Source organism: Acinonyx jubatus, chromosome A2 (genome assembly GCF_027475565.1).
Source record: "Acinonyx jubatus isolate Ajub_Pintada_27869175 chromosome A2, VMU_Ajub_asm_v1.0, whole genome shotgun sequence".
NCBI classification, from domain to species: domain Eukaryota; kingdom Metazoa; phylum Chordata; class Mammalia; order Carnivora; family Felidae; genus Acinonyx; species Acinonyx jubatus.
The window spans coordinates 144,797,987-144,810,944 of NC_069383.1; the positions used below are offsets into that span (position 1 = coordinate 144,797,987).

At 41.2% G+C, this 12,958-nt stretch overlaps 2 protein-coding genes across 9 annotated transcripts in view; one reads left to right on the forward strand and one right to left on the reverse strand.

Moving 5' to 3' along the window:
• Positions 1–11,351, forward strand: part of NEK4 (NIMA related kinase 4) — a 50,252-nt gene extending 38,901 nt beyond the window's left edge. For 3 of the 8 annotated variants that reach the window (XM_053219267.1, XM_053219269.1, XM_053219270.1), the window contains one exon: positions 11,018–11,351. In XM_053219267.1, the coding sequence (XP_053075242.1) occupies positions 11,018–11,158 (141 nt within the window). In that variant the 3' untranslated portion in view covers positions 11,159–11,351. Of the gene's footprint in view, positions 1–585; positions 629–6,888; positions 7,910–10,698; positions 10,811–11,017 lie in introns of those variants that run through there. The other 5 variants (XR_008297120.1, XM_053219268.1, XM_027038941.2 and 2 more) reach the window with 5 other exon arrangements.
• SPCS1 (signal peptidase complex subunit 1) lies at positions 10,934–12,793 on the reverse strand. Its single transcript, XM_027038947.2, has 4 exons — positions 12,415–12,793; positions 12,051–12,110; positions 11,859–11,945; positions 10,934–11,350 (listed from the first exon to the last, which is right to left on the reverse strand). The coding sequence occupies exons 1-4, from the start codon at positions 12,628–12,630 to the stop codon at positions 11,225–11,227; spliced, it is 489 nt and encodes a 162-aa protein (XP_026894748.1). The 5' UTR covers positions 12,631–12,793; the 3' UTR covers positions 10,934–11,224.
• Positions 12,794–12,958: the final 165 nt, after the last annotated feature.

Genomic DNA, 12,958 nt, shown 5'->3' on the forward strand with positions numbered 1-12,958 from the left:
TCTGGTCTGACGTAGTACGGAAGGCCACAACTAAGGCCTCAGATTTTTTTTTTTAAGCCTCCTTTTCTGTTTTTTTTTTGTTTTGTGTTTTGTTTTGTTTTGTTTTGTTAATTTTGGTTGTAATATACTCAATTGGCAACTTGTAAGAGTTCCTCCAGGGTCCCTTCAAGGCCTACAGCCAATTTTTGCATTTTCTCTGAATATCTAGGGCTGATTGAGTGACAAATTTGTCCTTTCAAACCATCTCAGCCTTAGGGGTGCCAGGGGAGATAGCCATATATTTAGTGAGAGCCTTCCTCAACCTCTCCAGGAATGCCATCGGGCTCTCATTTTGTGTTTGTAAAATAGTGGCTAATTTAGCATAATTTAAGGGCTAAATCTTAGATTTCCTTAGTTTTTTTTTCCAAAAATCTGTCACTAAGAGTCTGATTTAACAAAAGCATTACATCTTTCCAGTTCAACTCAAAAACATACATAATGTTCTGAAAAGCCCTTATATACTTATCTGATCAGAAAATTTACCTAGATCTCCTTTTATCTGTCTTAAATCTTGTAATATAAAGGTTTTTTCTTCTGGCATTCTAGCTTCTTGTAAGGCAAACATGCCTGTGAGGAGGGCCTGAATAAGGTGAGTAGCAGCGAGCAGAATTGTGTGTGTGTGTGTGTGTGTGTGTGTGTGTGTGTGTGTGTGTGTATGAGGACCCAAGGAGAAGGAGGTTGAGGTGAAAGAACTCCCTTCCTCCTTCTCTAGGTCTGTTTTAGATACAGGTAAGGGGCCCTTAATTACTTCCCCCCACTGATTGCTGGACTTCAGAAAGTGTTGCCATTAAATTAGGATCCACCTTACATTGCTTACACATATCTCGATTTTTTTTTCTTAAGGCCCAAAAACAGTGAACATAGGGGAATTCTCCCCATTTCCCTTCACATTTGCAAAACAAGTCCAATTGTAGGATAGTATTGTCACTGATATTTCCCTTTGGGGGCCAGGTTCCCTCTTCTAATTTGTATTGGGGCCAAACCTTTGTGCAAAAGAAAATGAATCATAATGCATTCCAAAGGAGTAATGGCCTTGGTTGGGGAATTAACCATCTATAGGAAAAAGGAAGAAAGTTGTCCCTTATCTCAATTTCCTATAGCTGGCCAGGAGAAACCTCATCTCCTGTCCCTGCATTTTGGCTGGCTCTGCGGCTGGCAGCCAAAAGCCCTGCCAGTCTCACGAGGAGCTAATAGTCATTCTTACCCAGGCTTGACCCCACCTCCAAGAGCTGACCTGGTCTTTCCTGTTTTTTTCTTACCCCTCCATTTCCTGCCTGCAGGACCTTGGGGTATGGACTGTGACCAAGCAAGACTTTCCTGGTTGTTGTAGGATGCACTCATTTTATTTTGGCCCAACAGTAACTTCCATATTGATCATTGGCCATTGAGGGAGGGGGTTAAAGGGCCAAAGTCAAGGTCTATTCCCCTTTTTCAACAATGCTCACATAAATATGTTTCAGCCGTGTGGATATCCATTTTTGGCATACAGTGGGCTAAGTGTAGTAAAATGGCCCCACGTACCTTAGTAAAAGCACTTCATCACCCATCCCTCATACGGCAGAGGCATCCAGTCCTCTGCTGAACAGGAACAACAGAAATGTGGAGGATTTGGAGGCTGGCACCAAGGGTATTGCTATCATTTTCTCGGCCTTTGGGTCAAAAGAGGAGGAATTTAATCTTAACCCAATGTACTTTTAAAATCCATTTATTTTAACCTTAGTCCATCCTGACCACACATAAAATTTCTTTTTAAAGATTTTCCTTCATGAACTTTCTGCAACTTTTCTTTACATTTAGATTTTGTCCAAGCCATTTTCCTCCAAATAACCAGTCCCATTTAGAACAAAATTACTTTCTTTTACCTTCAACAAAAATATATTTCCATTTCTTATATCTTTCTTTCATATCTCCTACTTTTCTACTTACAGAGTTGCTTGTCTTATTTTTATTAGTTTTAACTACATTTAGTAGAATTTTACCTCTTAGAAACCTTAGTCTCCAGTGAAAACTAAGTAGTAACCAATTGTGAACTTTATGTTATATCTGAATGTTTTTAGATGGCAAAATTATGAATCCATTAAGGATAAAGCATGTTTTCCCATAGATCCAAATGTCCGGAGTTTCTCTGCAACAAGTCAGAAGCACAAACCTACATCTAGTAATTAGTGCTTTAGCCTCTTATCTCTTTAGATATCCAATGAATTCAATCTCAATTTATCATGCAAGCCAAACTTTAACGTTTTAGGTTACCAAAGACTTTGAAAGCTATCTTAACAATTACCCGTGAAAGCTTTGAGACAGACAAAATTAACCATCATTTTAAGTCACCTTTTTGCTGACAAATTGCAACAGAGATAAAAGAGCTTATTTGACCTTTAGAAAACAGTTTTATATGTTTAATGCTGATAACTCTAAAGACATGTCTATTTTAAACCAAAAAACTTAAATCCATTTAAATACCAAATGTGTTCCATCTGTGTCCATTTAAAAGTTAATCAATTTGTTCCCCCTTGTCTATTTGTATCTGGGGCACCAGTGGGGAAATCTGAAGTGGGTGGTCTTCACTCCACAACCTCTAGGGTGGGAGGAGGAGCTGATGGTGCCTGAGGCATTGAGGAGCCAGTTATGCCGGCCACCCCCAAAGTGGTACGGAAAAGAAGGCGGGGGAGGGAAGGCAGAAGAGGAGAGGTGCCAGCAAAAGGCAGAGAAAGAGAATTCCCAGTTTTAACTCTTGTCAGCTCAGACAGAGGAGCAGACTCCAGGTTTGTTTTGTTTTGTTTTGTTTTGTTTTCCACCAGTGGAATTGGGCAGTCTGTGTCAGTCTGGAGAAGACAGGGAATTTCCCTGAAACAAAAGGAGTTTTGGCAGCTGCTTGGGAATATTCCTTAAAGTCCCTGTTCTGAGGTAGAATAACGAGAGACAGTTGGCTCTAATTATCATAGTCATTAACCCAGGAAATGAATGAGAGACAAGTCCCCACACACAGTCACATGGCGACTCCACAATCTGCTACCCAGTGCCTTAGAGTTGCAGCTTTGTTCCTCACCCCTTGTGGAACTACTAGGGCAACTCTGGGAGGTGATCAGGCTCCCCTTCTGCCTCTTGGGGGCAGGTGTGCCAAAACGAACCCAGGTTCTTACCAGTCTGCCGGGTGGCACTCCCTGAGCTGGTGTCTGGGCCTCACAAGTTCCATTGGGGCACACGGGGTCCTCGCCCCGGCATGCTGGGAGGGCTAGTCTCCTGCAGATCAAGCGGTCTGCTGGCACCAGGCAAGGCTGCCTCTCCTGGCATTCCGAGGTTCATATCCCTGGTGGCAAAGGAGGAGGAAATGAACTGTCTCTGAATCCTGGACAAGCCCCCAAGTAATGTAGCAGGATTCTCGCACAGAGTCGTGACACCAAGGCTTTTCTTTCCAGGAAGCAACTTTATTCCTGCCAGCACCACTCAGTTGGGTTCTCAAAGAACTGAGCCCCGAATGCCACATGCTGTGGGTTTTTATATATTTTTTGCTTCCTTGTCTCCCATATATGGTAACACACAAACATGTAGTCTGATTAAGTGGTCTCATGTTACAAGATTGTGAGGGATGTTGTCATATACGCATATAGCCAGGTTACCTTGAGGTTTTTTTCTTTCCTGAGGGAAGGGACCCTACCACACTCTATTCTGTCCCATTGATCTGAGTGTCTGTTTTTGTGCCAGTACCATACTGTGTTTTGATGATTACAGCTTTGTAATACAGCTTGAAGTCCGGGATTGTCATGCCTGCAGCTTTGGTTTTCTTTTTCAAGATTTGGCTTCGGCTATTTGGGGTCTTTTCTGGTTCCATACAAGTTTTAGGATTGTTTGTTCTAGCTCTGTGAAGATTGCTGGTGTTATTTTGATAGGGATTGCTCAGCCATTATTTCTTTAAGTAATTTTTCTGCTCCTTTCTCGCTCTTCTCCTTCTGATGGTCCCATTATACATGTGTTGGTGTGTTGAGTGAAGTCCCACTTTTCTCTGAAGTGATATTCACTTCATTTTCTTTTCTCCCTGTCCTTTGATTATATAATCAAAGAATTATATATTGATCTATCAATCTATAATGTGAATTATATATTGATATTATATACTGATTATCAATTATATATTGATCTATCTCCAGCCTGCTTACTTTTCTTTCTGCCAGTTCAAATAAACTGTTGAGCCCCTCTTGAGTTTTTCATTTGTCATTATACTTTTCCATTCCAGAATTTCCACTTAGCTCTTCTTACAACTACTTTAATCATAGTTTTCTTTAGTTCTGTGAACATGTTTCTGATGATATCTTTGCTTGTTAACTCTAGTATCTGGTTACTCTCCCAGGTAGTGCCTCTCTTGCCTTCTTTTTTCCCCCAGTGTATGTGTCTTATAACTCTATTGAAAACTGGACATTTCAGAAAGTATATCGTACAAGTCTGGGCACTGGCCTCCCCAGGGAGGAGAGTTGCTATTATTATTTGCTTCTTTAGTGATTGGCTGAATTTGTTAGTAAAGTCTATTTTATCCCTTCTTCATGTCTCCACAATGTAAATCTGATGTTGCCTCTCAGCTGGCAAGGCCTTGGTTGTATCCACAGCCACCTTGGGACGATGGTGGGTTTTGCAGAACTCTTTTGACTCTCCCTTGTCCTTCCCTTAGGTGTTAAGGTTTTTTAGTTGCTAATTGATGGCTCTCCTGTTTCCAACAATATCCTGGGGCACACATTGCTCCACAAACTGATCCAGTAAAATTTGGGATTCTTTGAAGGGATAGTTCCCAGGGTCAGTGTTTGAAATTTGTTTTGACCCCAGGGTAGGGGGCGGGGTGGGGGTGGGGGTGGGGGAGGGTTCCTCCCAGCTTCATAGTTGTCTCCATCAAAGTAGGCTGCCCACAGTTTAGCCTATACACCCAGTGACTCTACCAGTCTCCTCCTAGTTGCCATTCACCACTACTTCCAGTTTTTGAGAGCACTTGTAGGCTTGAGTTTTTCCACTCTGTTCTAAATGAGGTCAGTCCATTAAGGAAAAGTTTTGGTGCTGTTTTAGGTCTTGCTTCTCACTCCAGGAAAAATCTCTGAACACAGCTGGGAGCAAAGACAATAGCATACTTGTCTATGAGTGATACCCCTACTTTAGAAGCTCAGTGGCGGGGAGGGCTGGTCTTCTTGGCATGCTTCACCTGAGCATGGGATGTTCACTTTATGGTCTGGGGCAAAGGTGATTGGGGCCCCAGTATTTTCATTGGCCTTGCTCCCAAGGTACAGCCTCCATCCTACAAGTCTAACCTGGTATAAAAAGGAAATTCCCACATCTTGGCTGCACTCTCTCAAAATGTATCCTTAACCACAGATGTGGAGGGGCAGGATGAGATATGATGTCCTGCCCCTCCCAGGAAGATTGCCTTTGGACTAGGAGCTGATGGAAAGGGAACCCTGTGTTGGCTACAGTTTGGTGTAGAGTTTTTGTCTCACTCAGCTGGGACTGGGGAGGGAGGCCTTTGATCTTAGCTTAGATACCACCCGCTCTCACTGTTCTTAATGGGTTTTAGTAGATTTTCTTGAGGAAAAAAAAGTGTCTTTATTTGCTGTATGCCCTCAGGACCGCTTCCAGAGACTTTAAATGGTTAGTTTAGAAAATAATTTTCACCAGTTTCAGTGAGGAGGGGGTCTTCAGAGCTCCTCAAGCCATCATGCCAGATGTGGAACCAATTGGGATTGTATTTGTTATGTCTCATCTAATCTGGGACAGTTAGGACATTTTTGAAGAGTATCGGCCATGTTTTATAAAATGACCCTCCGTTTGGATTTGATGTGTTTCCTGTTAAATAGACTCAGATTCTGTATTTTTGGCAGGAATACCACAAAAGTGATATTGTGTCCTTCTCTGTGCACTGGATAGGAGGTGTGTGACATCTGTTTAACATATTGTTAGGTGTTATTTTAATTCCAGGCATATATTGAGTGTCACATTGTATGTATTTTTTTATTATTAGATTGAAATTTCTGTTTTAATTGGCTATTTGTATTAATTTGTAAATGCTTTTGCTGAATTATCTATGGGATTGATTTTGTTGTTTTACTAATTCTAATGTTCTAATATTATGTGTTTTACTGGTTCTAAGAGCTCTATTTTTTTTTTTTTTTAATAGGGAAACTCTATGCTGTTTGAAGTCTGATTTCTTGAGAGAGAGTGGGGGAGAGGGACAGAGAGAGAGGGAGAGAGAGAATTCCAAGCAGGCTCCACACTGTCAATGCAGAGCTCAACACAGGGCTCAATCCCACAAACTATGAGATCATGAGCTAAGGTGAAACCAAGAGTCAGATGCTTAACGGACTGAGCCACCTAGGCACCCCCAAGGGCTCTATATTATATTAATGGTATTAATTCTTTGGCATGTATTTGCAAAATTTTCCCCAGTGTATTGTTTGTTCTTTAACATCTCATGACAATTTTTTGACATCTTGAAGTTTCAAATGTTTTTTAAATGATAGCATTTTCCCATGTGGTTTCCACCTCTGGTATCATGCTTAGAAAAGTCCTTCTTGGGACACCTGGGTGGCTTGGTCGGTTGGGCCGCTGACTTCAGCTCAGGTCACGATCTCAGTTTGTGAGTTCAAGGCCCGTGTTGGGCTCTGTGCTGACAGCTTGGAGCCTGGAGCCAGCTTCTGATTCTGTGTCTCCCTCTCTCTCCCCCTCCACCACTCACGCTCTCTCTCTCAAAAATAAACATTAAAAAAAAATTTTTTTTAAAGAAAAGCCCTTCTCTTTTTTCTTGAAAAGCCTTTCTTCTAAAATTGCAAAAAATATTTTTTCTGCTACATACTGATTTTCTTTTTGTTTTTCCACTAGGTACGTTTGCAGGAGCACATGGGTGAAAAATACACAACTTACAGTGTGAAAGCTCGCCAGTTGAAATTTTTTGAAGAAAATGTGAATTTTTGATAATTTATTCTAATCTGCCAGAACTAAAGACCTATTTTCAAAGGTTTTTGGCTTAAACAGAAACAAACCCATAATAATGGCTGGAGGCCATTCAACATCCTTATATCTTTTTTTTTAACTGGGGAAAAAATGGGATGGAAGAGTAAAATGAAGCAATGTCACAAAACAAAGGAAAAAAATCTGTGGCTAATCTTACTCTTGATGAGGAAAATCTGTTATAAGACTTTTGTTTGGTTACTGTTTACTGAGCCTTAAACCACCAACTTTATATTTAGAATTTTATTTTTCTAAGGTACTAATTAGTTTGATACGTAAGGGCCATAAAATATTGGATTGGAAGTTTTATATTGCACTATAGTGATAAAAGTAATAGGATAAATAAGTGACATAATATGTCTAGTGATGCGAGTTGTCATTGTTAATAACCTTAGGTAGTAGTTGAAAAATTATTTTTTTAAGAAAATCAATTCATGATTCTGGGAGTAGATATAAAGAATATGTAGTATCTAGTAATTGAGCAGTTCCTTTTTTATATATTGATGGATGTTTAATAAACCTTTTATTTTCATTTAATATGAACCTCATTTAGGATATGCAAGAATTGAAACTAAGAAATAATTTGGCTTTGTAAATCCATGTTTCTGCTGGCTTTTTTTAGAGTAACTTTTCATCAGTGAAAACATTTCTAAAACACGAATTCCTTTTCCAGTTAAGCAATTTGTAAGTGAAGTCCAGCTCCTTTTAGTTATGTTGGACATACTTACCTCCTGAAGTTTGTCTTTTTGTCTGTCAAATTATTGGTTGTCTTCCCATGTTGTAAATGTATGACTGTATATCACATATTTTATTAGTTGTTTAATGAGGAGTAATTCCCATGTGGGAAATAAGTTGTTTTTATAAAATAAAAATCTTGATTAGTAAATTTTCACTTTTGTATTCAAGGGACTTAATAATGAATGCTGTTCCGGAAACGTTTTCACTTTTTATAATATAAAGTGTTATCTTACCTTCTTTGAAAATTACACACACATAAAATACTCTAATGAAATGTTCCCTTTCTAGCCACTTAACAGATTTTTAGTTTTTACTCTGTGTCAGGTGCTCTGGCAGGAGCTGGGGATATGGTGGTGAGGAAAACACTTACTCCCTGTCCTTAAGGTGCTCATAGCCTGGTTTCTGAGATCTCTTATTTTCACTTTGAAGGGTTTGTTAGAACTCAACAGTAAAACCATCTCATCCCAGTCCCAGTCTGAGGCAAATCCTTGGCAAACTGTGGGTGGGTCTTTCTGAACTATTCACTGTTTCTTGCATGTTTTATGAATACATCTTTCTTGAGAGACATCAGTTTTAGTTAAGTTTTCTAATTTGTATAATGTACATATTTTCTTAGAATTAAAAAATTCTCCCCCATATGTTATTATTCCCATTCTGTATAGTTTTGTCTAAACATTCATTTTGGTTTTCATCCCAGTATCTTTTGGTTACTCTCTGGTTTTTGAGTGCTTAATCATTTTTTATCTTTCTTAAATATAAAACACCTTTAACAGTATGAATTTTCTTCTCATTATACCTTTGACCATATTTCAGACTTTGATATACTTTTGACAGTTTGTAAATAGCCAGTAATTGTTGTTTTCTCCTTAAGAAATATTCCTTAATTTCCATATACATATTTTCTCATTACCCCCAAAAAGCAGTCCTATGAAAACTTTGGTAAGCTGAAATGGTGAAAAACAGAGTATCTCCCACTCTCTGAAAGTTCTTCACACTTAAGACCTACAGTAGTACCTGTTTTTGCTGAAAGAAATCTGAAGAGGATTTTTGCTTTTATGAAAAAAGCCATTGCTGCAGTAACGTAAGACTTTCAGAAAAGTGAAGTGGCGTGAAACGAGCTTTTGGAAAGTAGGGGATACATGTATTTAGAAAGCCAAAAAAATTCGGGGCACCTGGGTGTCTCAGTCGGTTAAGTGTCTGACTCATGATCTCAGTCAGTAGTGAGACCGAACCCCACATCGGGCTCTGCACGGAGCGTGGAGCCTGCTTACGATTCTCTCCTTCCCTCTCCTGCTGCCCCTTCCCTGCTGGTGCTCACTCACGTGCTCTCTGTCTGGGGGGGCGGGAGTCATTGCAGTGTGGTTACTGAATATGACCTGCGTTAACTTTTACTTCTTGGGATTGTTCTTCCTTGTGGCTCAGTAGATGAGCCAGTAGAGGAAACAGTCCAATGGGCATTTAGTAAAGATTGTTATGCACAAACACAATCACTTGCCTTTCTCTATTATTCAAACCTGTAGAAGACCTGATCAGTAGTTTTGTGATGATGGAAATGTTCTGTATCTGTATTCTGTGATAAGGGAGCCACTGGTCATATATGGCTTTTGAGCTCTTGAAATGTAGCTAATTTGAAGGATTCCATTTTTAATTTTAGTTTTAATTAAACTTAAGTAGACCAGGTGACTAAGGGCAATGCACCTCTGAATCATTCATTAACTATTTACTGAGCACCTACAATGTCTCCCCAACTCTTAGAAGTACTGGGCAAATAGCAGTGAGCAAACAAGATCCCTGTTCCCTCCCATGGAGCTTACATTCTGTGGAGGGGGGGTGGCAACAATGAAAAATATGTAATGTGAGATATATCAGTGCATAGAGGATGGGGCATACCACTTTATTTTGACAGGGCAGTAGGAGATGTTTCTTTATAGTCCCATCCGAGTAGAGACTTGAATGAAAGTAAAGAACAAGTCCTGTGTATCTGAGGGGAAGTGTTCCAAGTATAGAGACCAAGTGCAAAAGTCTTCCCTTTCAATATATGCCCACTTATCGACCAAAATCTGAAAGGTAGTATTGGTCTCCTACCCAGTGGTAGCGTTGCCAAACTCTTACGTATGTAAAAGTCTTTCTTTATACATTTCATGTCTTATTTAATGTATAATGATTCAGAACAGCACATTTTGGCAGCTCCAGATGTCCCCCCTTGCCGCATTTCTGATGTTAACTATGACTTTCTAATTACCTCTCCTTTCTGCTTGCATCCACGTAAGATATCCTTTTCCCTGTTTTCAACCTTTGGGTGTCATCTGGAAAATAGGAGGTAACTTCATTTTTTTAAAGTTTATTTATTTTGAGATGGAGAGAGCCTATGCATGCGGGAGGGGCAGAGAATCCCAAGCAGGCTCCATGCTGTCAGCACAGAGCCAGCCCAACTTGGGGCTCAAACCCATGAACTGTGAGATCATGAGCTGAGCTGAAACCAAGAGTTGTTCACCCAGGCACCCCAAGGTAACTTGATTTTTAACACTATTTGGGAGCTCCTTTTAAATCACATTAATTACTCTTATTTATATGCTTAGTCTTATTTATGTGATCTTAATTTTCTCTCTTTTTTTTTTTCTTTAAGCTTTCCTGACTTTTGTTTATTAAGGTCATTGTTCTCATTTTTTAAACATGTATTTTATCAAGTCCTGTATCCTGGTACTGAGAAAAATAGAATATTACCTACAATAACTCTCCCACTTCCATTCTGTACACAAAACCTTTAGAATATTTTTCTGTTCAGTCCTCTGTTAAATTTAAAAAGAATTTAGTTTTTATAGGTTTCCACTTTGCTCCACCTCAAGTAAAGGATGGATTGAAATTTTTCTGCTTAACAACACCCTTATTTTAGTGGTACCAAACTATGACCATCCCACAAATTTACACTCAATTTTTTCATAGGCACTTACTGTTGTCAAGAAAGACATGTATTAGGAACTTACAGCTACAGAAAATAGAAATGGTGCTCAGTGATGTTTTCAGAACCACAAACTTCTAACTCTGGTATTTACTGGTAGGTTCGCTTGCACAACAATGGACAAAAGACTCTTTAGACATAGACTGGTGTTGAGTTTTAACTGAAAACCTTAAAACGATTTAACCACTCATAATGAATTATAAAACTCTGACAGTCAAATTGTACTTTTATGAGGCATTTATTCATTATTTTTGTAGACCTGAAAGAAACTTTGCATACTTGTGTTTTCTGCTCTCATTTCAGATAAAAATTATGAAGAGAAGGTCTAAAATAATTATAAGTCAAAAGCCAACAGAGTTAGAAATGAAATATAAAGACAACAAAATGTATACACAACTGTGCTGGAGGAGCAGCGATGGGTTTCAACTCATGTTTTGGATATGAAAACAATTTAGCTCATCTCATACAAAACGAAAGCAGGTGCAACAGTAAAGCTGAATCATGAAAACCCTAATTATTTTTAGCATGCCTCTTAACTTTTCTTTCCCCTGGTTTCTTGTCTTCGGAGCCTGAATCTTGAACAGGTAACCACTTGAGGGGATGCCGGCGATAAATAGGCCATGGAGGAAGTGTCAACTGAGCCAGAACAGAGGAAATCCGTCAATATTAAACATCAAAAGTTTAAAAGAGCATTACGTGTAATATTCCCAAATAAGTCCTCTATGCTTCTAGAGGTAAAAAACAACAGCAAAACTGACATTCCAGTGAAAACTCATCCACCCAGATAAGATATTTAAGAATTGCAAACAAGCCTCACCATTTACACATAAGGCTTTAGGAGCTAAAAAGTGAGGAGAGCACATTGTGAAGACCCTAAGAAATTCCTGCTAGTTTTGACCTTAAGATTACTGCTTGGAGCAGCTGCTGTTAAGAAATGAACTGTATCCTTTTATGCAGCTTACTTTATCTGCCACTTATTTGGTATTCTACTTTTCCAATGATAGATAGCAAGGTGAAACACTGATGGCAAAAAGAGGAGGTTTTGAAAAGCTGGTGCTGGTTCTCACTACCAGCTCCAACCAAACCAACCCAATTTAGAAAACTTAACTTGCCACTAACATCCAAATACCCACAATCTTCTTACCAAACACGAAAAAGCAAATCCGGCCATAACTATGTACACAGTCCACCCGAACTGTTCAGCCACGTACCCGTAGATAAATCCAACTATCTGGAGACAAACGAAGTACATTAAATACAATCAAGCTGGTTGGGGGGGGGGGGGGGTTGGGGGAGGGGCAGAAGAAAAAGAATACTATGCAAAAACAATACTTACTGCAGAAAAAAGAATAATTCCCTGAAACATCTGTTCAGCTAGCTTCTGCCCCTTGTAATCCTAGAAGCGAAGGAGAGCAAAGCAGGAATTGGTTCCACCACCGAAGAGGTGGTTCCTGCCCTGGCCTCACAGCTTTGGCACCGGGCAACCTCGGCATCAGGGGCCTCCCCAAGGACCGGACAAGAAATGAAATTCTAGGTTTTCCGGAGACCTGAAGCATCCTAACGGCGCATGGGCAGGGGGCTCCTCGCGGGCGAAGAGAGATGGGGACCCGGGAAGCACAATTCAGGGAAGAGACAAGGGGCGCCGGAGCTGCCAGCTCCAGAGAAGCGTGCGGGGGGGGGTCTTGGGGTCGAGCCCTCACCATTTGCGTGGGCAGCGAGCTCAGATGCTCCAGCATGACTAGCTGAGAAAGCTGGCGGCAGAGCGAAGGCAGGTGCGACTCAGGGATCGTAAGCGCCGGGGTCGGGTTCCAAGTGCAGGACCGCGGGCCCGCAGAGCCGGGCAATAAGAGGGCCGCGGCCCCGGAAGCGGATGTCTCCCACAGACCCGAACGGCCCGAGGCTCCGCCCTGCACCATCGCTAGGCGACCTGCGCTTTCGGAGCCGGCTGTAGCCCGGCGCACTGCCCGCGAGGGCTGAGGTGGCGACGGTGGCGGTCGAGCAGAGGCATCGCGCGTCCGGGAGGGGTTAGCCGTCAGTAGTGTAATGGCGGGAGCCGCGGCCCCGGCCCTCCAAACTGTCCTCCTCAGCGCCCCCGCGGCCTAACGGCCGCCAGCGCGCGCCGTCTCCATGGCGACCGGCTTTTCTCTGCGAGGACCCGGGCGGTGGGGCTGCCCGGCGCGCCTGTTCGGCGCCACGATTCCGCGGTCGGAGCGGCGGGCGGGTTTCAGGTGTCGGGGCTGCGCC